The sequence below is a fragment of the Scylla paramamosain genome, chromosome 16, assembly GCF_035594125.1.
Source record: "Scylla paramamosain isolate STU-SP2022 chromosome 16, ASM3559412v1, whole genome shotgun sequence".
NCBI classification, from domain to species: domain Eukaryota; kingdom Metazoa; phylum Arthropoda; class Malacostraca; order Decapoda; family Portunidae; genus Scylla; species Scylla paramamosain.
In genome coordinates this window covers 9,487,501-9,515,179 of record NC_087166.1, presented here as the reverse complement: position 1 = coordinate 9,515,179, position 27,679 = coordinate 9,487,501, and the positions used below count along the sequence as shown (strand labels likewise).

The following is a 27,679-nucleotide window of genomic DNA, read 5'->3' as shown; positions in this document are numbered from 1 at the left end:
CAGGAGGTGAGGTGATGGCGGCACAGTACTATGACAGCATGATAGAGACGGATGAGGACAAACCTGACGGACAGTTCTGCAAGTGGTTCACAACGGATGATGTGTTTGCCAATGTGAACTGTGTTGTGTCTAGAGTCCACCTCAACCCAACACCTTCTGTCAGCTCCTGCTCTGATGGTGAGGGTCTTGTGTGCATCGTGGTGCTGCTAAGAGCTGCTTTCTGTGCTGGGTTATTTGAATGGACCTTCTTTGGAAGCCCAGAGTATTTGAACAGCTAATCTGAATAGCACAAATACCATCAGTGACAAAAACCAGGTTATCATCTTATGTCACTTCTTCAAAGTCCACACTTAATTTTTATGTAGTTTTTAAAGGTAAACTACTGGAATTATGTAAATAGCAATTACCGTCACAAACCATGTAACCCATAAAGATTTTGGACTTGAGGTGAAATTAATTTTAACTCCCTTGATGATGAAGCAGACATAATACTTTGATGCTGAAGCAGACAATACTCCACCTTTTGACCCTTGTGTTTGTTTTACCTGTACTCCTCAGGTGAGCTGGATGGGTCAGATCTAGAGATGGATGAGCTTGAAGGTGGGGAGCCCCGGCTTGCCCTGAGGGGAGCACCGCGCCCCCGGCCGTTGGCTGCTGGATCGGAGCTAGTCATTTACCGTCAAGGTGCCACCGCTGTAGTGTCATCAGGGGTCACCCTGCCCACCACGCCTGACACCCCAACACAGGACCACACCTCACCCCTGGCTCTGCCCCCAACCTCCTCTGCAACCAACATGCTGGTGCCAGCCCAGTGTGGCACCCCAGGTTGGTGCCTCATCCTTGTGGATTTGAAGAGTGCCCAGGTGGGCAGGTTGAGGTTGTAGTGTTGATTTCAGTAACACTTTGTGGGTGAAGACCATCTGAGAGAGTGAGAGGCTGGGTGGTGTAAAGATGCGTATGAGAGATAGATATAGAAAATGGCTCAGAGAGGAATACATGGAAACATTCTGTTGTTTGTTTGTCTTGGAGGGTAAACCCTGAAGTAATCACGTCATCAGTAAAACTGACACTTTATAGAAAGAGAGACTTATTAAGATGCTATGTTGTGAAGTTAATTGTTCTTTCTCATAACAGATGGGTCAGCAGCCCAAGCATCCCTGCTTGGACCTCTGCAGTACCCCAGTCTGTTGGCAGGCAATGAGGTGGGCCGGATAGGTAATGAGGGCAGTGGAAGGGGTGGTGGGGGCAGAGGAGCCCCTGCCTGCAGCAGCCGGGGCCACCATGGTCGCTGCTTCATGCTACAGCACCACTTCCACCAGCGGTCACGCCGCCATCCTGGCCCCCCCAAGGCCCTGCTGCCCCCATCTGATGGCTCTCCCCCCTCCCTCCAGGGCTCACCTCCTGTGCCAGATATCTCACATTTCTCATCAGTAAGTTAAGATATATTAAGTGAAAGTGGATTGACATCTCTCATATTTTCTGTCTGTTCATAATTACATATTGGCAGTAGAGTGTTTCTTTTTCACATTGTGGTCTGAAATTAAGAGACAAATGTGTTTCCTTCCAGTATCCTCAGATAGACTCTGGTGATGAGTATGTGTCTGTGGAGGAGTCTATCATCTCTTTGCTCATCAAGCTACACTCCAAGTTGTCTGGGAAGCCCAACTCCTACCGTCCAAACTTCTCTGATACCTCTGACTCCCGGATAGGCGATGGGCCATTCTTCATTGCTAAACTGCTGAACAAGCTGGGCCGGTATGATGCCTCTGCCAGGAAGGGCATCCTGGATACCATCTCCTGCCTATATAGCCAGAAGGAGGAGGAATCCTCTGCCTCCTCAGAGGAGGAGGCCCGAGCGAGGGAAGAGAAGAGGAAGAGGGCCAGGGAACGCCAAAAGAGGGTCATGGCAGAGTTTGCAAGCCGCCAGAGACAGTTTATGGAGCAGAATAGGGCAGATGCAGCGGAATTTGATGCTGGAGGAGCCGACACAATGGAGGTGGAGGAGGAGCAAGTAGAACGGCACAAGGAATACGACTGTGTGATCTGCAACCAGTCCATTCCCTCCACTCCAGAGAGACCAGTGGGCCTGGTGGTCTTGCTTCAGGTGGGTGGGCGAGGCAGAAAATAGTGATAAGGCAAAACAGGACAGTGATGCAATACTTTGTGAAATATAGTAATACAGGAATTGATGAGATAAGACAGGTATGGCAGTACCTGGAAATGCAGTGCTAGAATAAGGTCTGGAAGGAGTGATTTGTGATGAAAAAAGGAGACAATAGCTATAAAGATTTTTATAACCTTAGTTTATAACTTTCCCTGTGCTGCTTGTAGGCCACCAGTGTGTTGGGTCACAGAACCTCGTCCCAGAAGCCTCTAAGTGTTCCTACCACGGATGCAGAGCGGGGGCGGCTCAGGCAGCGGCGGTACACCCTCGGTCAGTACATGGAAGAGCGTGCTGACACCCTCAACAGACACTTTGACTATGTGAGTCCCACACCAAGTGACATGCTGGGCAGGAGGAAGGGAAATCACAGGCTTTTCACACCTGTTGTTAAGATTATTTGCCTTGTTATTCCCATCAATAAACAAAAAAGTTTATTTTGTTAGATCCAGGAAAGCAAATGATTGTGGTACTGAGAAAGTTAAGCGTTTCTCTTATAATTTGAGGATATTTCTAAAGTTTTCTTCAAATCTGTGGAAGCATTTTAACAGGGATACTTCTCCGCTGAGTCATGAAAACACGCATTAAGTATGTGTCCCCCCCTTGTAGCTTAGGGACACTTCTAAAAGTGATCATGTGCTTAATTTGCAGAACTCTTGGTTGGTGTCGATGAACATTGGGTGGGAGGGAGGAGTGCATGTGCAGACCTGTGGCCATCACCTCCACCTGGACTGCCACCAGTCTTACCTCCTCTCCCTGCGTTCTCAAGATCGCCCAAACAACCCCCTCAATGTGGAGAAGTAAGTTTGGAGAAAGAGAAAGAGAAAATGCACTCATATTACCTACATACAATAGTGTATTTACTATTTATATTAATTATTTATATTAATTTATTATTTGTTATTTATTATTCATTTATTTATATTAATTGACAAAAGCAGCTTGCATAGAAAATAATTACTATTCAGTGCCTCTTAACAATCTCCACCTTGTGTATTTCAAGGGGTGAGTATTGGTGTCCTTTGTGCCGACAACTTGGGAACTCTGTGCTGCCCATTTCCCCTGAGATTGGTGACCTATCAGCTCTTGTGAAGCATCCCGCCACCTGTGATACTAGTTTAATAGAGGAAGTTGACCGGCTGCTACATGACTTGACAGTTCCGGTGAGGGTTCACTGGTCTTTTGTTTCTTGGTTTTAAATGTATCTTGTATAATGTATCTTGTATTTGTGTATATCATGATGTCTAACTGAAGTCACCAATCATATGTGGTGTGTAATGTGAGGATGTTTTATTTGTGTTGGCATCTTTTTTTTTTGTTTTTTTTGTGGTGCAGACGTTTAGCAGTTCCTTGAAGACTGCAATGGCCCGCATGATGGAGGACATGACGATGGCCACCCACCCCAAGTACCGCAGCATGTCCTCCAACCCGTCCACGTCGTCGCTGGTGATGTTTGTGTCATCCATCCTGCGCACCAACCTGGAGGTGGAGCTGGTGCAGTGTGGTGGCACCCTTGTCTCTAACGGCCATGACCCCAAGATGGATGTGAAGCGCTCCTGCCTCAGTATGTGCTACTCACTTTGTTCTATTCTTGTGTGGTCAGATTTTTGTGTTATGAACATTCCTGTAGGTCTTTGAGTCTTTGAGTTATTTATTTATTTATTTATTTCATGAGGAACACATAACTCACTAGTGGAGATTATATGTGATATCCAGGAAGGATCTCATTGGTGTGGCCAAAACTGTGCTCCAGCTGTGTAACTTTGCTCACATGACAGGAAGGCCACTAAGAAACACTTGAACAAAATTTGATCAAATCCTGCAAAGTTGCCTTCACAACAAAAAATAGCTCAGTTCTAAAAGAAAGTAAGATAAATTTCTTTGGTAGGTTGCTGGAAAAAAGACATTGTGGTGCATGCTCTCAATTAATTGGATTCATGGTTTTGAATTTGTTAGGTATTAGGGATTGGTTGCTCACTTTTGTACCCAGACAATTATCACGATAATTGTTCCCTATCAGTGCCACTCCTCCATGTGCTTGGCTGCCACTCCAAGATCCTGAGTGGGGGAGGGGATGCCTCGCTGGTGGGTGTGGGGGGCAGCATACACTGGATCCGCCAGACGTGGGCATCCATCACCCAGCAGTCGGTGGTGGGCAGTGAGGGCGCCGTCACTCTGAGGGAGCGAGAGGTGCCCCTGCTACTGAGGGATCCTGTCACTTTGCTCCTGCATCTCATCCTCCTCTTGCCCTCAAGGATTGATCAAGGTGAGGCTCTCATTGCCAAGCCTTTATCATGCTGGGATGTGTGATGAGTATCTACCTGTTACCAAGTGTTGCCATTGGACATCATGACATTTACTTAATAACTCAACTGTTTCAGCCTACCTGAAGTGTGTGGTTGGGAACGTGTACCGTGTAGTTGTGGTGGGGGCTGCTGCATCAGCGTTGCTTTCTCTCACTGAGAGTCAGCGAGAGCAGGCCACAACCAGCGGCCCACTGGCACCCCTGTTGGCCCTGGCCCACAACACCCTGCGCAACAGCCCCTTCTTTTCTGATGATCATGTGCCACAGAGTGAACATCAACAAAATACCTGGACACTGAATGATGTCACCTGTCAGGTAAAATATTCAATATTGTGAACTTAGAATTATGATTTCCTTAAGTTTTATTAAATGCCTTAAATAGGTGCATATCCTGCCTATCTTGTCAAGTAGTGTGAGTGTGTCTGTTCCAGAAAAGTTGACCACCGTGGGTTGTCCACATCCAGGAGCCTTTCCCTTAACAATTACTGACCCACATGTGTGTTTCAGGTTAGAGAGAACTGCCTCAATTTCCTGAGGATAGCATCCCTACTCAAGGCCCATCTCATGGAAGAGAACTCACCAGTGATAGCTGACCCCATTGCTGAGTGTGGAGCACTGGAGCAGTACCTGGGTGTGTGGGACACCTGCTCTGTGGTCAACTCTGCCATCATGGGTGAGTTGTGGATAAAGGCAGCTCTTCCAGGTATGAGGTGTTGGGTATATAAAGTTGTGCCCAATATTCACAGTATTTAGTAACACAGTACAGTCCTGCATAGCATGAGATCACAGTATTTCTCCATGGTTTTCTCCCCTTCACACTGATGGTCTTGCTCTCCAGGCAACATGTGTGGCACCCACCATTCCCGGGAAGTGTCTAGTCCTGTGGAGACCTGGCTCGGAGACTTGGCAGCTGGGGCTCGGGTCTGGTGCAGTGAGGTGGCCAGCTTTGCTGCCCAGGCCCAGGTTGCAGCCTCCACCCTTCTCACCACACTCACCTTTGCCCAGCCTCGCCTCCTGCGTCTCCCACACTCCTATGATGCCATCTTTCAGGTGAGGCACAGAATTTTTTGACATGGCACATTGGTTCTCTGGAATCTTTTCCCTCAGTTTTTTTGGAAGGCTGTTAGCTATTATAAGTAATTTGTTGGTGAAATGTCAGTATGGCCTGTTATCTCGTCCTTTCAACAGATGCTAATTGAATGTCACCCATATTTACAGTACTATCATAGAAGGCAGTGCTCCCAGTGCAACAGTGTACCCAAGGATCCCAGTGTATGCCTCCTTTGTGGCACCATTGTGTGTCTGAGGGAGTCGTGCTGCAAACAGCAGGATGTGTGTGAGTGTGTACAGCACGCTATTGACTGTGGAGCTGGCACGGCCATATTCCTGGTGGTGAATGCCTCTACAGTTATTGTGATCCGGGGACCCAGAGTCTGCCTCTGGGGTTGCATCCATCTTGACTCCTTTGGGGAAGAGGACAGGGAGTTAAAGTAAGTTGGTGGAGGATTGACATCTCACTGATCTAATCTTCTAGGCCAAGTGTCCCTCCAAGGTGTTGTCAGTCAGAGAAGTGTGTATTATATTTCAGGTGACCTTGTTGAGTATTCCTCTTGGAATAATGTTACCTTAGTCAGTAAATTGTCTTTTCTCAGGGAAGCAACCACATGTCAGTCAGGTCAGAATAATCTTTCCTGATGCCAGAAAAATTCTTCAGATGGAACTGTTGCTTGAAACAACTGTTTGAACTAAATGGTGCAACATCATTCTAACATCAAGGTGCTCTCTTGTATTGATTTTTCAAAGAATATAATGTTAACATTACTTTATGAAGATTAATTTTTCTCTCCCACAAATAGTGCTTGACATATATCTTTATGAAATCTTTATAATCATTAGTAGATAGATTTGTTGAGTGAGCCATCTAGTTGTGGCAGAGGTGAGTTGGTGTACCACTGCAGCACCATCCCCTAAATGGTTGGTTTGGTCTTAAGCTATTGTTAATGGAAGTCATGTTTGAGCTCACAGGTAATGTGTGTGTCTGTCCACAGGCGGGGGAAGCCTCTGTACCTGAGTGAGGACCGCTACCGCCTGCTGGAGCAACAGTGGCTCTCGCACTCCTTCAACCACACCAACCGTCGATGGATCTGGCACAGAGATACACTTTGAGGACTCGAATCATTGTAAACGCAAAGAATAGCCTTGTGTTTTTGAGGTGACATTAAAGTAAAAGTAGTGTATTTTCTTGTGTAACTGGGATTTACATCACTTTTATTTTAGTGGAATCAGTTTGGTTTATAGGTAAACAAACTGATACTCTATGAAATACTTGGCCTCTACTCTGTTTTGTCCATAGTGTGTTACAGATTGTAAAAGCAGTTTTCTTGTCTTGAATATGGAAAAAGTTTAATGCCCTGTAGGCTTATGAGCAAAGTTCATCTGCAGTATTTTATTGATTTCAGCCTTTAGATAGAGTGACTGGGTTGAGATAAACTTTGCAGTTTGAAACATCAGCAGAACAACTTGGCCAACTGTCAAGCATAGTGGTTGAGAGGAGTGGAGGGTCAGCTGGTGTGTCTCTGGCCTTGGGGTCAGGAGCAGCTTAACTTGAGTTGTCGAAACAGAATTCGGCTGCCAGTGTTTCCCGGAGTAAAATATTCTTTGCATTTACAATGATTGCATTTCTTTATTATTAGACTAATATCAACAGTAATAATCTGACTGCTGTGCTTTCTTTAGATTCTGTTGGATAGTTGACAGGTTGTGTGGTGTCTTAATTTGTGCCCACCTGCACCTTTGATTGCAACCAGTCATTGTGATAGTCCTGTCAGCTGTTGCTTGACAGGAGGGAGGAGTTGCTGTCCCCGCCAGCAGCCTCAGGTTGGAGTCACCTTGTAGAAGTGTGCATTCAGGTTTCATTTTATTGTTAGAATACTGTTTGTGATACTGATTAACAGCATTTATTCAGGCCTATTCCTTTAAATACTCCATCAAGAGCAAGGTTTTCAACTAAAAAAATTTATGCAGGTATGCCTATTGGGCATTGACTGAATTTAGCAATTTTGGGGCATTTTTACACAAAGTTGTATTTAGGCAATACTACTTAACTTCAGAGTGATGCTAACACCTTGTTTGAATTCAAAGATTTTGTTATAAAAGTTGGTGCTTCTCTGTTATGCAAGTTTTTTTTTGGTTGGAACATTTCCAAAATCTGAGTCTGCTGTGAGTGTGTAGGAGGTGGTGGTGGTGGTGGTGGTGGTGGTGGTGGTAGTGGTGCTGTGCTGGGGAGCTGTGGGTTTTCAACTCATGAATGTGACCTGTCTCAGCAGAGCCAAGGAGATTAACTACTGTAAGTTTATTACTTCTCATGAGAGCTCAAGTAATATTTAAGTATACTCTGTAGAAAGCAAATCTTTCCTCTACATCCTTTAGATGAATTCTCTCCTATACATGGTTTTTCAATGTATACTTTAGCTAATCATACGTATAATACGTACACTGTTGATATAGTAACTGCATTGTGATTTGAAAACTTTAATGGCTTAAAATTTTGTAGGCAAAAGGCTGCTAATCTTTCAGGAAAAAATGGATATATTTGCATGACTTTTGAGTACTATTTGTTTTTTCTTGTTGTTGGTTCATCATCCAATGTGCTGAAGCTAAGAGTTGTCCTGCATACTAGTGGTCACCCCACACTCATAGTAATACTTGTGCTTATATATTTATAAATAGTAAATATTTGCCCACTTGTACATTTGAAAAAAGTAATGGACTGTTATCTTTGTATATTGATTTTATGTATATTTTTCCTAAGATCTAGTAGTACTGTATTATATTGTGAGTAAGGAAAGTATTCAACACAATATTTATTATAGCGATGTAATTTTTTAAACGTTTTCAAATTGGTGAGGAAGAAATTCCAGCCCTCTATTTTTCACACATTGAGCCATAATTTCTATCAGTATCACAACCTTCAAGAGGAATGCTTGTTTTGTGCATCAGTGCAGCAAATGTTGTAACACTGTACCCTCCACTTGGCCTTGCAAGCAGGTCAAGAATATTAAGACATTTGCTTCAGAGGAATCTCCTGTCAGGAGATATTAGTTGTAAGGAAGTTTCTCCCTTCCTCCAACTCCTCTTCTCTCTCTCTGAACATTCACACTTTTCAGTATGTCAAGATCTGAAATAAATTTTCTTTGGGGTAAACTTAGCACCAAATTATCTTTCTAGATTGCATTAGTTGGGAATCATGAGAGGCTGATCTTTAATGAAGCAAACTCATGATTGCCTGCATTCACTTACTGTCACACACACACACACACACACACACACACACACACACACACACACACACACACACACACACACACACACACACACACACACACACACACACACACACACACACACACACACACACACACACACACACACACACACACACACACACACACACACACACCAGTTAACCTGTGCATAAGTTTGTTTTTGAACTCTTCCTTTGTTGAGCTGTCTCAGCATTTCATTGCACATCCACCTCACCTTGTTCAGTTCACTCTAAATTCTAGATATCATTTAAAACAGTCTAGTTTGCCATCATGAAACAATTCTTTTCCTCATACAAATGTGTGCAGTCTATTATTCTTGAGATTCAAAACTAGTCTTTGAATTTGCGTGATTTTTCTTGTTGAATCTGTCAGAAACTTCCTAGTGTTTAGATAGAACATGTGCATTTTTTTTTATTAGGTTTTCTTATTTTGAAAATCATTTGTTACTTATGTAAAGGAGGCACCATTAACTTTTAATATTTTTTAGATGAATTTATAAATAAACTTTTAGTGGTAACAGTGTGCCTGCAGGCCAGTGGAGGCAACTTGGCTGTGGTGTAAACCTTTTTGTGTCTTTTAGCAAATAACACTTCAGTGGCAACTAAGATTATTTTGTGCAACAGCTAGAAACCAAGGGAAAGTATGTAACAATTGCATGCTCATCATAGCACAGATCACTTGTCTTCAGAGATTTTATATCACTATTTATGACTCCACTGTGTTGTGGTGTAATTACTGGAAAAGTGTCTATGCACACCACATTGGTAGTGCATGGAGGATGTAATATTACATGTAAAGGAACTTTTTTTCCTTATAAAAAAAGGGAACTCCCCATCAAAAATGAGCCCAATAATTTGTGTTGTGGTGAGAAGCACTATTGTGTTGATTTCCTCCAAGATAGTGCCATGTCTTGAAGTCTGAGGATGAAAATAAAAATATGCATGTTGTGAGTGCAGGATATTTCATATTAATAGGTTGTCAGAATATGGGTACTTCTACTTGCCATACAGCATCATCAGTATTTTCAAAGTGTGTGCTGAGTCGCCAAACAGGGCTGGGGGAGAACCCTGACAATGCATGTGCAATATGCTATACCTCTGTTGGGAAGGTGAATGGTGGGGTGTGGCTGTGGGTGGGAGTGGTATGACACACTGCCAGAGTAATGGCAATGTGAAGGATCCCTCTCACAGGAAACAAGTCATTTGCAGTCTTATTTTAGAGTACAGTAGGCAGCAAGACCTAGGCAACTTATCATCTTTCTCTTTAGAAGCAAGCTATCAATGAAGCCCCCACTGGCTGCATGATGTGGCTGGCAGCTCTCGTCCACAGCTGCACCTCCTTCAGTAGACTGCTGTATGAAGCTTTGAATTCTTCCTAAGGGTTTCTGTTCCCTAGTGGCATAACTCTCCTACTATTCATCACTCTATGACCATTGTATTATTTATTACTGTGAATAGTTTTGTATGTACTACTTCCTATTTGTTATATTTGTTATGTAGAGTTTTAAATTATGAGTTCTTATGTTTGTATAATATTTGTTGTAATCTGTATAAAAAGCTGTCTATAATAAAATCATGTTACATTGTGAATTATGAGAATAATAGGTTCAGGTTGTTTAATTCAACACCCTCTGCATTTGTCCATCCTGCTTCCCAGGGGATGATCAAAAGTTAGCCTAAGAAACAAGATACCTCTAGTGGAGATGGTCATAATTATACAAAAGACCATAGTCTCCAGAAGTGATCAGCCTTATACCTAAATCCTTAGGCTGAGCACAGAATTCTTGGGTTAGTGTATCATCATATGAGAAAATTAACAATTACTGGTGAGAGGAGAAAAAAACACTTAAAAAAAGTCATCACAACTTTATTGATGTATGTCAAATAAAAAATAACACCTAAAATTCTTAGTTTAACTTTTTTGACAGTATATAAAATGCATAAATTAATTTCACAGCCACAAAAACAATTGTAACTGATAAAAAACTTCTCTTGCTACGTACAGTAATTCTCTAGCCTTAGCCGGGGAACAATGTTCATTGATTGCAGCTCCTGGAACAGAAGTTTGCAAGCATATGGGATGCGGATGGAAGAAACATTAGCCGAGGAGCGGCAGAAGTGGCACCATCCAGAGTAGCCCAGCAGCCCACACGAGTTGCAGACATCAACATCAAAGGCATCGGAGGAGATCATGAGGCGCTCCAGCAGTAACATGCTGAGGGTGAGAAAGGGGCTTTTGGTTACACATCTTGAGACTTGAGCTCAGCAACTACTTTATCCCAAATTTTCAGCCATGACTGCTGTTATGCTGATGTAAGCAACAACAGAATGTTCACTCTCACATCTACAACCTTGAATCTTAAGAATTTTCTATCTTGCTCACCTTGCTCCATGGCCAATGAGACAGTCCCGCTCCATCTCCCCAAGCCTAAGGCCTCCATCCCTTGCCCTTCCCTCAGTAGGCTGGCGAGTCAGCACAGCACGAGGCCCCCTTGACCTGGCGTGCATCTTGTCCATAACCATGTGTTTCAGCTTCTGGTAGTACACTGGCCCAAAGAATATGTAGCCTGTCAATGCCTCACCTGTGGTCCCACTGTACAGGATGTCCTTGCCCTGAAAAAGTGAACACTTGTTGAAAACATATCCTGAAAAGTTTAGTTAATCCTAGATAAAAACACATGCTATTATGAGGTAATATGCAAAAGAACACTATAACAAAAGAACATCCTACACACCTGATAATTAAAGCCATATCTGACCAGGTCCTCCATGATCTCCTTGACTGGCGTGCCACCAAAGGCAGTCCCATAATTGAACTTCCCTGCCAGCGCCGCCGCCTTGCTTCCCAGGAGTTCCATGAGCTTCCCAACTGTCATTCTTGAGGGGAAGCCGTGTGGGTTCATGATCATGTCAGGGTAGAGGCCTCGGTCTGAGAAGGGCAAGTCCTCCTGCTGCACAATAAGACCTGTGACTCCTTTCTGCCCATGACGGGACGAAAATTTATCTCCAATCTCTGGTCGACGAGTCTGCCTCAGAAGAATTTTGATCAGGTTGAACTCGTCTGGGTCTGAGGAGAGCATGACCTTCTCCACATAAACAGTGCCGGGGCCCTTGTGCACCACTGGTGTGTCCCGGAATACATCTGGCACGGCATTATTCTTGTCCTCAGTGTATGACAGCTGGGTGACAGTGGGCATCTGCTTGTTGATGAGGACCTGGCGAGGCTGCACTGGCATTCCCACAGCTGCCATGCCGTCACTGTCAAGGGCTTCATGCCTCCATATCACCTTCTGCTTGCCGCCCTCCAGCACCTGCATCAGCGGCCCCTGCACACGGTCAGATGTCTGGTTGGCATAGCGTTTCACCGTGCACTTAGCATTCCTGTACACGATGCAGCGGCCGTAGCCCCTGTCCAGCGAGGCCTTGTTTATGATGATGGCATCCTCAATGTCATACCCAGAGTAACTCATGACAGCCACCATGGCATTATGTCCAGCAGGAAGGCTCTCAAAGTTGATGAGTTCAATGGTCCTTGTTTTGACTAAGGGTTTATGGGCATACACTAGATTGTACAGTAAAGTGTCAATTCTATTCCTCTGATTGTAGCCAATGGTGCCCATAGCCTGCTTACCCATGGCACACTGGTAGGTGTTACGGGGACTCTGGTTGTGGTGGGGGTAGGGGATGAGTCCAGCACACACACCCAGGATGGTGAAAGGTTCAATCTCCATGTGTGTTGTTTTCAGAGTAATCTCGTGCTCATACATGGCAATACTGGAGTCGTTTTCCTCATTCACATCAAGGTATTCCACCAGCCCCTCGTGGAGGAAGTTGTCGAAGGTCATGAGGCCTCTGGTCAGCCTCTTGATGTGGCCCTCGGTGACAGCCGGACGACCATTCTCCACAATGATGTATGGCCGACACAGGCGGCCACCATCAGAGCTGATGTAGACGCAGCGGTGTTTGTAGTGGGTGTAGATGGAGACAAAGCCACTGATGATGTTGCTGCGCCGCATGGCCCGGAACACTCGCACCACGCGCCGGTGGTCCCGTGTCACACCAATGATGTTGCCGTTGAGGAACACCAGGTACACATCGTGGTTGGACAGCTCCTCACCAGACAGCAGGTTAATGTCCTCCACGCCGCAGTTGAAGGCCAGCTCGATGATGGGTTCAGGATTGACCTCCGTTGTGATGTGTGTCATGAGGGCGAGATTCTTCACCAGGCCACAAGACTCTCCCTCTGGGGTGTCTGAAGGGCACACCATCCCCCACTGGGAGGGCTGCAGGGACCTCGGGCCACTCACCTTTCGTGTCTTCTCAAACTGTGAGTTGACACGGGTCATCATGCCCAAGGCAGAGATATAGGAGAGGCGGGCCAGCACCTGTGTCACTCCCTGCCTCTCCATCTTGAAGCGCTTGATGGTCCAGTTCCCGGTGGAGATGGCCACCTCCAGGCCATTTGTTATCACATCCTGGCTTGACTGAATGTACTGCACAGCATCAAACTGAGCCACTTTACCCTTTTTACCCAGAACCAAATCAGCTCTCTTCTTCAAATCAGAATTGAACTTCTTGAACAAGTCCTCAAACAAGAGAGAGATAAGGGAGCCAGCCAACTCCAACCTCTTGTTGCCGTAGTAATCCCGGTCATCAATGGTGCGTGTATCCCCTAGTGCCTCTATCACCCGTTTCACCATCAGGGACAGGTAGATTGCCTTCATCTTGAAATTAAACTTCTCAACAGGTACGTGAGCAAGGATGGTGGTGGCCAGGAGGTCCCTCGCCTCATCAACTGGTGTCTTTTTAGGGCCGCGATCAAAGAAACGCTTCTGTCGGACTTTATTGCCAATGTACTTCAGAGCCTGTGTCTGTGTGTAGATGTTGAGTCTGGCACACTCCTCCAGTGAGGCAGCAAAGTTGGTCATAATGTGGTCCTCTGTCCCAATCATCTGCACAATTTCCTGGTCACTGGCAACCCCCATGGCCTTGAGCACAATGCCCACAGGGATGTCATCAGTGAGAGTGTTGTGCTTCACGTAATACTTGCCACTCTTCAGGGTGACATTTGTGCGAGACTTCTTCTCGTGTGTGGATGATGTCACCTGGCAGGTCAGGCCTCCCTTCTTGTCTTCCTCAACAATCATACGGTTTTTAGACAGCTGCTCTTGAATGAGGATAACCTGTGGAGAGCAAAAGTTAAAACATTAAGATAAAGTGCAAGTCTGGTGCTATCAAACAATACAATTTTCATTTCCAACAAGAACATGAGAGAAGAACCACAACACATGGAGGAATCAGTAGGGTGTATTTCTCTCTCTCTCTCTTTCACACCTTCTCCTGTCCCTTGATGATGAAGTAGCCACCTGGGTCGTGTGGACACTCGTTGCGCTTGGCCAGCTCAGCATGGTTATTGCACTCTGACAACACACAGTTGGATGACCGTAACATGATGGGCATCCGACCTGAAAAGTTTGAAGTCCCAATAAACTTCAGCTCATGTCTCTGCCTTACTCTGGTGGTTATGACTGTGAACTTCATGCACTAAAAGTTCAAACTGGTGGAAAAGCCATGAATCACAGTAAGAATAATCAAAATACAGTGAAGTAAAGAGTGTGGCTCCCTCTGTACCAATGAGGATGTCCAATGTGCCAATAAACTTTTAGCTCACAACTTTGCCAACTTCATGCGCCATAACTTCATGTAGGTGGAAAAGCCCTGAATCACAGTAAGAATAATCATTAAAGTAATGTGAAGTAAAGTCTGTGGCTTTCTGTACCAATGGGGATGTCCCGCCTGAAGATCCTGTGATCGCCTCGCATATACTCCACATCCACCATGACAGGGGCCGAGTAGGTGATGTCCCGCAAGCGGCACTCATGAGGGGCCGTCTCATTGGCGATGTTCATGCCCTCTTCTATGCTTGGCTTGCCCACGCGCACATCCATGTACCTGCAACACCATGTAACTCAGGTAAGTTATAACAAGTACTGATTTTACAATGTACAGGGAATTTCATGTCTAAAAATTTAATCTTTCTGATCTTCTGATGTTATGTTTCATCTTTCTCTTTTCTTTTCTCCCTGTCTATCAAACCAACTTGTCTTACTGGTTTATCATCAATTTTATTTCAGGAGCTCTACAAAGGCCACTAATCCCCTGAAGGATTAGGTTATATCTGGTTAAATTAGTTGAAATAATAGAAATCTTTATTAGGCTGAAAACCTTGTAACAGATCTGAACATTTTCCACCTGACTAGAAAAACTTCCCAGGACTCACTTGACATAGAAGAGTGGGTCCACATCACTGGTCACCTTGCTGTTGGCCTTGACGATGTTCTTGATGTCCACGTTGATGAAGTAGTTGAAGGAGTCGATGTGCTGCTTGACTAGTCCCTTCACCCGTAGGAAGGCCGGCACCAGCTTCCATTTGTCCTGCAACACCCATGGAAGACTTGTGAACATTCTGGTGGACTTCCTGGCTACTCATAAATAAATAAAAATAAAGAGAACAGGAAGCCAACACACTGCTGATGCACCAGCCCAAATAATGAACTAACTCATACTTTAACTTAATGATTTATATCAGCTAGATAGTGCATCATAACCAGTCAAGTTAGGAAGATAGCAAGGTGTACTAACCTGAGTAATACTGAAATACATGCCCTTCATTTACCCCTTTAATTTGCAGTCTTTTATAGATACATTATATACTTATCACTAATACTACTGCTATTGTCGTGTGTGTGTGTGTGTGTGTGTGGTTGCATCCAACTCGGCCCATTGCGAACTTGGACCATTCATTATTATCGACTTGTCTCATCGATGGTCCCAACTCGGACCATCAACTACAACTTCATTGTACTTATAGTAAGTTTAATACATATATATGAACTGTCCCATTCAGCTCGTTTCTTTTCAAACTTTGTGAGTAAGAAGACGTTTCAAATATACAAAATATCATGGTCAACTTGTTAAGCTCTGGGAGGTCTGCAAGAAGTTTACTGAGAGCATATTCCTGCCATATTGCAGTGTGCTCTTGATTAAAAGTAATAGTTACTTTGGTAAATATTAAGAGTAGCCGCGCGATTTTATTTCTTTTTCCGGCATTCGTACGTGTGTACCAGGCAAGCAAATGTGTCCCCACCGCAGATCACGTGTATTGTTACCTCAATGCTCTTGACAGGTTCACTCAGTACACTGGGATCGAGGTCAGCCCACTCCGGGACCAGGCTGCCGGTCACCGTCTCTCCCATCACGGCACTTACATCGGAAACAACACTAATAACAACAACAACACCGCCACAACACCATGGCCATACCGACCGATGATGATGATGATAGTTGGTGTTTATCTGGCTTTGGAACGGGCTTTTTTTCTTTAATGTAGAAGAGTACTGACCAAGGCAACAACAACAACAACAACAACAACAACAACAACAACAACAACAACAAAATACATATGAAAATGTCTACTGAAGAGATACCAGTGTAAGTGGTTGAAGAGAAAGACATGAAAGCGGTGAGACAGAAAAGGAGTATTAAAATGCATCGGGACCGTCTGCAAAGGCACGTTTTAGTCGTCCAAGATCGCTTTTGGCTTCGAAGCGCGGTCTTGGCCCTTCTTGGTTTCGACGACAAAAAGAGAGTTGCTTGGAAAGAGCCGAAATGAGAATTTAAAATTTTATGTTTTTTATAAAATATACAAGAATTATTGCATTGGCAATAAATTCAACATTAAAATATAGATTTGCTACGTGTAAAAAGCTAACTTTTAGACTCCGAAAATATTTCTTCGCCGAAAATAGCAAAATCTGGCGGTAACGGGTAAACAAATAAAGAAGCACGCCAGGCCTCGAGAAGCAGGTGGATTGTAACTTGCGAGGTGGCACGTTAGTGAGGGAGGCGCCATGGAGGTCGGCTTCTTCGGCATCCTGGAGAACGTGTATGAACAGGTGAACGAGAGCACCACCAGTGTGCTGGAGAGCGTCGAGGATGGTAAGTTAGCTGGGGAGTGTGGTAATAACATTAGCCTTCTAATTTCCAGACGCTCACTGTTTATTTCTCGGCTAACCTAATTTGACCCCCCACTGGATTCCCCGCTGCCTTAAGGACACTAACCTAACATTACCTAACCTAACCAGTATGAACCATGGCAGTCACATGCTATTCCTCACGGCCAGCATCAGAAATCGTCATATACTAAGAAATAAGATCCATCAACACTCACCAAGAGAGGAAATGTAAAGATAAAAGTTGCCATTTCTAGAGGTATAACAACAAACATAGATCACAGTCTTTCAAAGTTTCCATAATGATGGCTGGAGTCACACCGGCATGGTGCCGTGACACCCTCCCTGACAAGGCAGCGTGGAACAATGCCCTCGTATTGCCCTTTATATATCTTGCTAATAAAATGTGCCTCATAACAAAATAATAAAATGTTTATTGTTCATTACTTTAAATACAACGAACAAGATGGGGTTATTTATGGACAACATTTTTTTATATATATTTTTTTTTTATATATTTCACTGACATATGATCTACCTGAGGCACACAGGAAGTGTTCCAGGGCTCAGTGTGTGGAAGGAGCTATGCTGTACACACAATCTGTGGAGTTAGCTTCTGGGAGGCACCTCAGTTTTCAGTGTGGATTTGTGAGTTAACTATAGGAGGGCTCTGTCTAAAACTTTTACATATGTACACTACAGTGGGTAAATCATCATGTCAGTTCAACAGCAAAGGTAGAAAGAGTTATTGTAAATATTAACCAAAAAAGCTTATGCCATTTTAGGAATATGGAAATATGGCACCCGTGGAGAATTGGGGCTCCTGCAGGGTGGACCGCTGCCTGTTGGTATGAGTTACCAGTTATATATTTCTGTTGCAGTGTTACATTGGGGGTGGGAGGCTACCACCTGATGTAGCTATATATATATATATATATATATATATATATATATATATATATATATATATATATATATATATATATATATATATAGCCTTAACCTACTAATTTTCAAATTCTGACTTTATTTTTCGGCAAAATATGACGTTGTTTCAAGTCATGATCAACATAGTGAAAGAATCAGCAGTGAAATAAATGAACTGCATGAATCTGAATGTAAGCTAGCCCTCAGGTGAAAACATTAATGTAATTTCAGTATTATCAATTGACCTTAGTGAGTGTTTACCATAATGGTAGTAAAGAGGGTAAGGAACTTATTATTCCTATGGCCGCCTCTTCTCAGTGCATCTCTTTCAAAGCTGTCATATTTATTCTTAAAAGTGTAGACACAAAGACTACAGACTACAGGTTATTTCAGTAAGCAGCAGCCAGGGTGTTGTGGGCTCAGTGTGAGTTATGGGTAAGGCAGATTTGTTTCTGCTATTAGGTTGAGTTTCAAAATGCCCCTAACTGTTTTCTGTCAAGGAAGTTGGTAAATTTATAGCTTATGTGACAACAGACACATTGTTATTTTTTTTCCCTATGGACAGCAGAGAACCCTGGTGGGAAAGCAGAATTCAGATGGGGAATGCAAAATTTGGCTTTTTTTTGTTCTTGATTTCAAAGATAATGAAACTTGTATGTATTGCATGTTTTGTATTGTAAGTGGTGAGCATATCCACCAAGAATAAAGTTTATGGCCCTTTCACTTAAATTGCTTGTAGGAACTCTCAAGAGGAAGGGAAACAAGCTGGAGTCCTTGTGGCTTCATTGAAGTAGGAGTAGAAGTTCCCTGTCCTTGCACAATGCCATCATGGTACTAACCAACTCTTGATAGGCTTGGCCCCCAGACCCTCTGCTGTGGGCAACAGACGCTAAGTACCCTGATATCATACATTGTTCATAACTCTTTCATGATACAGCAAACCTGAAGGCAAAGTACCTGAAGGAATTGGAGGAAATACTGGTGAGCTGTGTCACCACCCAGCACAAGGTGGCCATCACACGGCAGGCTGTGAAGGAGACCATCGCTCGGGCCCAGGACGAGGAGACCCAGGAGCCTGATGCAAACATTTATGATGATGTGAGGATGAGTGCCAGTTTGTTGCTCTCCTCTTGCAGTGAATTGGCCAGGGCTTGGTGTGAAGCAGGAGTTTTGGGGGGTTATAAAAATATCCTGAGTCTGCTAGCTTCCAGACACTGATTGTTTATTTCTCGGCAAAATATGACACTTTTTAAAGTTGTGAATGGTACAATAAAGGCATCAGCAGTGAAATCAATGAAATGAGGAAATCTATACCTAACCTAACCAAACTTAGCCCTCAGATGAAAATGTTTATGTTATTTCAATATTATCTGGAATTTTCAGTGTGGAATCCATGAATCAGAACCTAGTAGATGCGATACAAATAATGCTACAGTTTCAGTTATTATAGGGACTTAGAGAGTAGTGTGAATGAGTGTGTGCCTTGTCTTGGCTACCCCTCTTTTTGGGGAAACAGTCTTGGTATATGTATGTACACTTGTATGTATTTTCAGTTTTTGCATGTGAGGGAACAGCATGATATGTATTAGCTTATTTTATTTTTGCTTTAATTCTTGGGTGTGTTTCCAAGTTTCTAACATAAAATTATATTTCAGTTACTTGAAGAAAGCATAGGGGAGCTGGAGGTGGACTCTCCCCTCGAGGGAGCAATAGCACAAGCTGCAAGTCTCAAGACCTTCAAGGATCTACTTGAGCAAAATAATGGTAGGAGCAGGATAGAGGTTCTCACTTATTAAGACTTTAAAGGTCATGATCAAGTAGTGTTCCTTACAAAATAAAAGTATGTGGGTCTTGCTAGATTTGATGTTCCTTACAGAATAAGATTGTTCAGGTCTTGTGTGATATGATAATGTTCCTCATTAAATAGCACTGTATTCCTTCCAGTGTCAGCAAACTCAGATGGGGACTTGGTTGCCACAGAGTGCAGTAACAACTTCCTTGACCCCATCAGCAAGAAGAGGATGACAGATCCAGTGAGAAATAAGATTTGTGATCATGTATACGACAGAGGCTCCATCACCAGCATGATTTCTAAGTCTAAAAACAAATTCAAGTAAGCCATTAACACTACCAGTACATCTGCCTAAAGTAGACATATGGATAGTGGTGTAAGGGGAAAACAAAAGGATAGATCTCAAAGGCCAAACATGGATTCAAGTGAGCTACGAATGCTACTGGTATAATTTGCCAAAAATAATCATGGATTAATGTAAGATATCCCCAAAATGAGTTAATTGATAATGAACTGAATGATGAGAAGTGTCTGTAAATGGCCTTGTGTTTTCTTATCAACAGATGTCCTGCCATTGGGTGTGCTAATCGTAAACCCATAAAGGTGTCTGACCTGAAGGAGGCACCTGATGTGAAGAGGCAGTTAACTCTCCAAAAAAGAAGACAGGTGTGTGTGTGTGTGTGTTTACCTGGGCCTGAGCTATACTTGGCCCTGGCCCTATGTATGCATTTGTTCTCTCTGTCTTTCAAATGATGCTCCCTTTTTTTAGTGATATTACCTTCTTGTTAAGTGTATTCCTGATAGCTGTTTTCCTTTATCTCTCTCTCTCTCTCTCTCTCTCTCTCTCTCTCTCTCTCTCTCTCTCTCTCTCTCTCTCTCTCTCTCTCTCTCTCTCTCTCTCTCTCTCTCTCTCTCTCTCCTCTCTCTCTCTCTCTCTCTCTCTCTCTCTCTCTCTCTCTCTCTCTCCTCTCTCTCTCTCTCTCTCTCTCTCTCTCTCTCTCTCTCTCTCTCTCTCTCTCTCTCTCTCTCTCTCTCTTCTCTCTCTCTCTCTCTCTCTCTCTCCTCTCTCTCTCTCTCTCTCTCCTCTCTCTCGCTCTCTCTCTCTCTCTCTCTCTCTCTCTCTCTCTCTCTCTCTCTCTCTCTTCTCTCTCTCTCTCTCTCTCTCTCTCTCTCTCTCTTCAGTTGTTAGTTTCATGTGTGTGTGTGTGTGTGTGTGTGTGTTTCATACTTCTATACTCAGTCCTCTTATTTCACAAAAGTCATCCCCTTACACCTTACAACCCTCATCACCTTACACCTCTTACACTCTTACACCCCCAAAAGAAATGAAGTAATGAAATATTATAATTGAATCGTGCTGCAAGTACATCATCATTAGTAAATGTTTTCTTCCCTCCAGTGACAGAATGTGGCAGCTGAACCTCATCTCAGCGTGCGTGACTTGTACGTCACATGGACTCACCACTGCTGGGACTACCGTAGTGTTAGCATCCCCAAGCATAGCAAGAGAAAGGGGGCTGCATTCCAAAACATGCTATTACATCTCTTATGTTTAGCAGGCTCTAGTGGAAGTTATCAGGGTTTTCAGGGCTGTATTCCTAAGCTTTTTGTAACGTCTTTTATGTTTAGCAGACTCTAGTGGAAGCTATCGGGGTTTTCAGGGCTGTATTCCTAAGCTTTTCGTAACGTCTTTTATGTTTAGCAGACTCTAGTGGAAGCTATTGGGGTTTTCAGGGGTGTTTTCCTTAGCATTCATCATCTTTTTCTCATACATTTAATTGACTTTGGTCTTAAGTTATTGTAGTTTTCAGGGCTGTATTCCTAAGCATTTCTTAATTTTTTTTTTCATACATTTAACATCCTGTTGAAGTTATTGGGGTTTTCAGAGCTGTGTTCCTTAATATTGCATCTTTTTTTTCATTAATGTAATTGGCTCTAGTGGAAGTTATTGGGGATTCCCAAAGATGCTTTTGTGTTTTTATTGGTAGTGTAATCTTTGACTGCTATGGTCATCCTGTGCTGATATTCAGAGAAATATAAAAACAAAATCTACATGGACCTACAAAATTAAAAGGGAGAATAGAAGGTTATGTTTTTACTAGGCAACAAAATTATTTGAGATTAGTACAGAAATGCATGTAAAAAGTTGCTGGTAATTATGGGGAAAATAATAATATCTAGTAGTGAATGAATTAACAAGAATTTTGAATCATTGGTAGAAGCACTCATGAAATTCCAATAATTTCTCTAGGTTTTGAAAATATTCATTACAAGAGAAAATGAGACTTTAAGAATATGGACTGTATTGAATAAAAAAAAAAAAAGTTTGGGTTTGGGTTTGGGTTAATACTGAAGGGCAAAGTGATGTGGGCATTTATTTGAAGTAATTTGGAGGTTACTTGTTGAAGACCAGAGTTGATTTGTAGAAGCTAATGAAGTTAAGATTTTGTCATATGCCACTAGTATAAGTTGTAAGGTATTGATGGCCTGACTGAATGTTCTGAAATGTGTCGTGCATTTTAAATATATTTTGTAATTAAAAAAAAAAAAAAACGTAAATAATAGAAGACTTATTTATGACCTTAATTATTGCTACACAAAGAGAAGGCTGAGGGCGTAACAAAACACTAGAATATGAACAATTTCCTTATAGTTGTGTCGTTGAAGAGTGTATGTGCGGCGCAGAAGTGCGAGTGCGCATCGCTCCCTTCGCTTGTCCCCTTCCGCGGTGTAAACAAGGCTTGGTATGAATGTGTTGTGTAGTAGGGTTCACCTCCCTCTCCCGTTTTCACCCTTGAATTAACCCGGTGCCTCCCGTCACCCTTCGCCTGCCATCTGCATGGCGCGTGTGAGGCTGGAGGGAGAGGCAGGTCAGGTGAGTGAGAGCAAGGAGAGTTGAGACAGGTGAGAAATGACAAAGGAATCCACAGGTGATGTATTCCTAACAAGTGAATGTCACGTGACTTATTCCCATTCCTATTCCCGCCAGGTGAGATCCACTTGTGACTCATTTTCATTATTCCCATTCCCGCAAAGTCAGATCCACAGGTGACATTCCCATTCCCATTCCTGCCAGGTCAGATCCACAGGTGACATTCCCGATAGGTGAATCTCACAGGTGACTCATTCTCATTCCAATTCCCGCCAGGTCTGATCCACAGGTGACTCATTCCCATTCTCAATGGTAACATTTAGAACAACATCTATTCAGTTCATTAATTTCATTGCCAGTCCTTCGTTGCGTACTGTGATTAAAATAAACACAAATTTTTCTCCAGAAATGAATAGTCACTCAAAACCATTCCTGATTCCCGATTCAAAGTAGTAGTCTACTACTACACAGATGACTGTACTGAAGTCCAAGTCCAAGTACCTGGATATTTTTGAAGTACAGTATTCACTTTGGTATGCACTGAAGTACAAGTCCACAAATACATGTCATTGTACTGAGGTACAAGTACTTTGTGTGATAATAAAAATGGTAAATTTGCAGTTTCACCCAATATCTCCAATCTCTACCCACACCCCCCCCCCAACCCCTCCAGCAAGCTTGGGGGCCTGTGGGGAACCAGGGGTTTTGGGGGGGCACATATGAGCGATATATAGACTTTGAAAATGTAGGGAAATTTCTCTAGAAGTCAAAGAAATTTCCTAAATGTAGCAAACCCAACAAACCTATTATAACCAAGGGGCTGTGCCCCCCTTGAACCCCCCACCATTAGTATATTCGAACACAACCAGAAAGCTAAGGTAACCTAACCTAACCTTACCTATCCTTACCTATCCTAACCTAACCTAACCTACCCTAACCTATCCTTTCCTATCCTAACCTATCCTATCCTAACCTATCCTAACCTAACCGATCCTATCCTATCCTAACCTAACCTAACCTATCCTAACCTATCCTAACCTAACCTAACCTAACCTTACTTAACCTAACCTAACCTTTGAAATCTTTGAAATTCTGTCCTGACCTTATTATTCATTTGTGACAAGGTAATATCGGGTTAGAAATGTTCCTAGCAGTGTGATCTAGTCCGTGAGACACTTCATACTTACGTGCAGTTTATTGGGGGAAACTGCAATTATTCCAAAAATCATATCAGAGATTCATAAAGCACAAAAATTAGTAGTTTTTGTATATATATCCATTAATGATTATTCTTTAAAAGTGGGATTTGATATAAAAAAGTAAATGGAAATTCTACTTTCATTTTATCACAGAATTGCAAAATGAGAGCATATACTTTATGAATAAATAAGTCTACTGTCCACTGGAGCATGTTAATAGTTTGCTAGAGGTCTGTATACAGTACATAACCTTTGATTAAATATAGTGTACTTGTTTGTAGTTACTTGAACGTACTTTAAATTTTTCAAATACTTTAGATCTAAGTATAAGTAACATTGAATTTTTAGACTGTAAATACTAATACATGAATATCTGTACTTAAGTCCAAGTACATGTTCTTTGATCCAACTCTGGTAGTGTGTGGTAGAAACTGTGGTAGTAGACTTTAATCATGTGGTAGTAAGTCTGATAAGAAGCCTTATTCATTGATGTGGTAGAAACTATGGTGGTAAGCCTTTATGATGTGGTAGATGCTGTGATGAGAAGTCTTTATAATGTGGTGGAAAGCCTTAATGATGTGGTGGGAACTGGTAATAACCCCCTAATTATTATCAGCACCTGGTCTTGTTTCAGTTGCTGGTGTGCTGCTGCAGGAATGGCTGAGAGGAGGAGTGTTGTCGTTAAGTCGTCCCAGAGAAGTGTTATAAAGAAGGTAGGTTACTATTGATCAGTGTTCTTGAGTGGTAGGTGAAGCAGGTAACAGGTGTGTCATGTCATAATTAGAAGTGATAGGTATTGACTCATTATATAGAAAATACCACCTTAGAATTGATGTGTATGATTATTTCCTTTTAAAACTTGATAATTATTTTCTTGGTTTTATTTCCTGAGAGCTTATTATTTTATTTTTGTGCCATACCTGAACAATCTTGTTCTTCATTGTTTTTTTATGAACTATTACTTTTGTACATTCTATGGTATTTTTCACTTTATAAATCTGATGAATGTTTCTTTGTGTGTGATCTATTAATCCAGTCAGTCACTCATTTTAAAGTTTAATGTTTTATAAAGAATAGTTTATATTTTCCTTCTGTATTTTATAGGAATCTAAGTAACCACATACACCTTTATTTCAGGTGGAGGTGATCACAGTGCAGAGCAACAATGTGGCGTCAATCACAGCACGTCACCCTGTGGGAGTGGTGGTGGCTGAGAGGAGAACAGGGCCACCAGCTGCTGATGAGCCCAGGCCAGTGTTCATACCAGGCTGTCCACTCCCTCAGGTCCTGTCCAGAGAGGCTGCAGACACAGAGATGACTCAAGGAGGGGAAAGACCAACACATGGGCCGGTAAAGGCTGATATCTATAGCCCACAGAGGAATGCAGGTCAGCTCAAGAGTGTTGAGTGCAGAGTGACTGTTAAAAGTTCTGAGAAAAATAAGGAAAATTACCTGGATGATAAAATTTACAATCCTAGAGTTTATATTGATTCGCTGCCCAAAAATTCTGATGTACAATTTGAACAGAGATCTTCTAGTACTCATAGTGACAGTGATGTGGAAAAGACAGTGGATTCTTTGCAAAATTCAGATTCTTCAGTGCAGTTTGGCCAGAGGTCCCCATGTCCTCCCAGTGCAGGAGGCATGCAGGAAGGTTTACCGAAGGAGTCCTCATACATGGGACCTCCACGATATGTACTCCTACATGGGGACACCGAACAAACACATGACTCCATCAGCAGTGGGAATGAAGCCTTGGAGAGAGAAAACCGGGAGACGTCCACAGAGTCATCGAGAGAAAACCAGGAACCGTTCATATATAACAAAACTATCGTGGTAAATAGAGATACAGTGAGCAGTGATTCAGACAGTGTAGCAATGCCCAATTACCAGGCAGTGAATAGCAGTACTAGCTCCTTGGAGACTGATGGAGGAACCATCAGTGGCTCCTCAGAACATAAGAATGAAAATGAGGCGCCAGGCGACTTAACAGAGATGACGAGAGAGCAAGCGGCCAGAGTTATCCGAGTGAAGAGAGGGAGCCTGAGTGTTCGAGCCCAGCCACATGACCTGAGGCATGGTGGGAGAGGAGGGTGCAGGAGCAGGAGAGGCATGAGTGTGGTGTCGAGTGGTGCGAGGGGGAGAGGGAGAGGTGCGAGGGTGCCGCAGAGGGGGCCAGGGAGTGCAGTGCCGACAGTCCCAAGAGCCACCCATCGACAAGTGACAGGTGGGATGTTTACCTTTCTTCCTGTGATATAATGTGTGTGTGTGTGTGTTTGTGTGTGTTTTTATTAATATCTGTGCTTTTTTTTTGAAGTGTTACTGGATGTGTTTGTTGTCACTTGAAATGACAGATTAGACAGTGCTTAGTAACTCAATAAGGTGTTTTTATGGCTTTTATTTTTTATCTATTATTTATTTATTTTTGTGAGGTAAATGTATTGGCATTCTCTCTCTCTCTCTCTCTCTCTCTCTCTCTCTCTCTCTCTCTCTCTCTCTCTCTCTCTCTCTCTCTCTCTCTCTCTCTCTCTCTCTCTCTCTCTCTCTCTCTCTCTCTCTCTCTCTCTCTCTCTCTCTCTCTCTCTCTCTCTCTCTCTCTCTCTCTCTCTCTCTCTCTCTCTCTCTCTCTCTCTCTCTCTCTCTCTCTCTCTCTCTCTCTCTCTCTCTCTCTCTCTCTCTCTCTCTCTCTCTCTCTCTCTCTCTCTCTCTCTCTCTCTCTCTCTCTCTCTCTCTCTCTCTCTCTCTCTCCAAATGTTAGTGTTTCAAAAAAGTTTATAAAAGTACCTAATTTCAAACCTTTTATATGAGATTATATTACACCATTTATTAAGCAACAGACTGGCATTTCTCTCTCATGTCCCTGCCTGATTCCAAACACCACACAACAGAGAAATTTAAAGTTATCTCTGATCTTTTATAGAGGAAGACAGTCATTTTTATCTCATCCTACAGGACCCACAAGCAGGGCAGAGAGCAGACCAGGCAGGATGGACAGCAGTATGGGAGCTTCTGATAAAAGGTTAGTAGTGTTTGAATGATTTTTTTTATTTGTTTATTTATTTTTTATCAGTGTATTTAGATCATTTTAATACTAATCATGAGAATGGGTGGTTATGTGGTGGTTTTCAGTGTCAGTGATGCAAGAATGTAAATGTTTTTGGTGTCAGGAACCCAGTGCACCAATTCTCAGTGTTACCAACCCAGTATATTTAAGGTTTCACTGTCTGGAACCCATTACATCAGTTTCCAGCATCATAAATTATATATATATTTTTTTTATTTTTGTTTTATTTATCTATTTATTATTGTTATTGTTTATTTTTATTAGTCTTCCTCTTATTCCATCTTCTACGTTCTCTGTAACACCCATCACCCGTACGTCTTCCTCCAAAGCATCCGTAAACCTCTGCTTCCTCCTCGCTTCCTTATTCAACATTCCTTCTGTACTCTTCTTCTCTGCTAATGGTCAAACCTCCAGTCTCGCTTCTTTACCTTTTTTTTAATTTTTTATTTTTTTAAGTTAGGCATGGTCGTTGTTCCTCTGACATGTTGATTCTTAATTGTTTTGTTTTTTATTAACATGAATGAATGCACATGAAAAAAATTATTTTGGTTAGTCAAAGTTTTACGTTTTCTATATGTGGTCTTAACAGAGGACGACAAGTGGTAAAGGTAGACTGATATAATCCGACTTGAATAATGATGTAATTTAAGTTCGCCATAAAGGTAATGGGAAGTAAGAGAGGGAATAAAGAAAACAGTAGCACTTGAAAAGGAATTACAGACTTAGAGAAAGCTAACTAACGAAAAAAAAAACAAAAAAACAAACTAAGTAATATAAAATGACAGAAAGGCTGGGCTTATGAAAGTAATCTTAGGAAGTGATGCAATCTGAATTCCGCATTACGTAATGGAGGCAAGCAAGGCGGTCTGCCCGCCACCTTTCACACTCTGACTGTACTTCCATTTCACAAAATTTTCCTCTTCTCAAATATTCTTCCTTTCTCCCCCAGTGTCTATTCCCGCATTACATCACGCTCTCAAACACGAACTGAAATAAATAAGCAATAACAATAACAATTTTCCA

At 42.6% G+C, this 27,679-nt stretch overlaps 4 protein-coding genes across 8 annotated transcripts in view; 3 read left to right on the top strand and 1 right to left on the bottom strand.

The window, feature by feature from the left end:
- LOC135107976 (E3 ubiquitin-protein ligase ubr3-like) overlaps positions 1-10,397 on the top strand; it is a 90,786-nt gene extending 80,389 nt beyond the window's left edge. For all 3 annotated transcript variants that reach the window (XM_064018470.1, XM_064018471.1, XM_064018472.1), the window contains exons 18-31: positions 4-177; positions 559-825; positions 1,135-1,430; positions 1,568-2,104; positions 2,332-2,484; positions 2,813-2,961; positions 3,165-3,324; positions 3,497-3,725; positions 4,182-4,427; positions 4,543-4,781; positions 4,974-5,139; positions 5,305-5,516; positions 5,685-5,956; positions 6,515-10,397. In XM_064018470.1, coding sequence (XP_063874540.1) covers positions 4-177; positions 559-825; positions 1,135-1,430; positions 1,568-2,104; positions 2,332-2,484; positions 2,813-2,961; positions 3,165-3,324; positions 3,497-3,725; positions 4,182-4,427; positions 4,543-4,781; positions 4,974-5,139; positions 5,305-5,516; positions 5,685-5,956; positions 6,515-6,632 — 3,218 coding nt within the window. In that variant the 3' untranslated portion in view covers positions 6,633-10,397. The remainder of the gene's footprint in view (positions 1-3; positions 178-558; positions 826-1,134; positions 1,431-1,567; positions 2,105-2,331; positions 2,485-2,812; positions 2,962-3,164; positions 3,325-3,496; positions 3,726-4,181; positions 4,428-4,542; positions 4,782-4,973; positions 5,140-5,304; positions 5,517-5,684; positions 5,957-6,514) is intronic.
- A 244-nt stretch (positions 10,398-10,641) lies between these two features.
- LOC135107977 (DNA-directed RNA polymerase III subunit RPC2-like) lies at positions 10,642-16,139 on the bottom strand. The gene is made up of 7 exons (XM_064018473.1): positions 15,960-16,139; positions 15,071-15,225; positions 14,570-14,742; positions 14,125-14,255; positions 11,526-13,973; positions 11,174-11,403; positions 10,642-11,005 (listed from the first exon to the last, which is right to left on the bottom strand). Exons 1-7 carry the CDS (start codon positions 16,044-16,046, stop codon positions 10,786-10,788), a joined length of 3,444 nt encoding a protein of 1,147 aa, XP_063874543.1. The 5' UTR covers positions 16,047-16,139; the 3' UTR covers positions 10,642-10,785.
- Positions 16,140-16,593: 454 nt separating this feature from the next.
- On the top strand, positions 16,594-21,808 carry LOC135107979 (E3 SUMO-protein ligase NSE2-like). Its single transcript, XM_064018477.1, has 6 exons — positions 16,594-16,788; positions 18,667-18,827; positions 19,385-19,493; positions 19,674-19,842; positions 20,085-20,187; positions 20,921-21,808. The coding sequence occupies exons 1-6, from the start codon at positions 16,701-16,703 to the stop codon at positions 20,921-20,923; spliced, it is 633 nt and encodes a 210-aa protein (XP_063874547.1). The 5' UTR covers positions 16,594-16,700; the 3' UTR covers positions 20,924-21,808.
- Positions 21,809-21,949: 141 nt separating this feature from the next.
- The window catches only part of LOC135107978 (uncharacterized), a 79,897-nt gene continuing 74,167 nt past the window's right edge, over positions 21,950-27,679 (top strand). Inside the window, exons 1-4 of one of the 3 annotated variants that reach the window (XM_064018475.1) lie at positions 21,950-22,425; positions 24,227-24,305; positions 24,730-25,819; positions 26,545-26,611. In XM_064018475.1, the coding sequence (XP_063874545.1) occupies positions 24,249-24,305; positions 24,730-25,819; positions 26,545-26,611 (1,214 nt within the window). In that variant the 5' untranslated portion in view covers positions 21,950-22,425; positions 24,227-24,248. The remainder of the gene's footprint in view (positions 22,426-24,226; positions 24,306-24,729; positions 25,820-26,544; positions 26,612-27,679) is intronic. The other 2 variants (XM_064018474.1, XM_064018476.1) reach the window with 2 other exon arrangements.

Bases quoted from the DNA above. Each gene is read 5' to 3' on its own strand.
- LOC135107977 (XM_064018473.1), bottom strand. From the start codon at position 16,046: ATGGGAGAGACGGTGACCGGCAGCCTGGTCCCGGAGTGGGCTGACCTC. The intron at 14,743-15,070 runs GTGAGTCCTGGG...ATGGTGTTGCAG, and splicing joins GACCCACTCTTCTATGTCAA to GTACATGGATGTGCGCGTGG. The intron at 14,256-14,569 runs GTACAGAAAGCC...CAAACTTTTCAG, and splicing joins CAGGCGGGACATCCCCATTG to GTCGGATGCCCATCATGTTA.
- LOC135107979 (XM_064018477.1), top strand. From the start codon at position 16,701: ATGGAGGTCGGCTTCTTCGGCATCCTGGAGAACGTGTATGAACAGGTG. The intron at 18,828-19,384 runs GTGAGGATGAGT...ATTATATTTCAG, and splicing joins ATGCAAACATTTATGATGAT to TTACTTGAAGAAAGCATAGG. The intron at 19,843-20,084 runs GTAAGCCATTAA...TCTTATCAACAG, and splicing joins AAGTCTAAAAACAAATTCAA to ATGTCCTGCCATTGGGTGTG.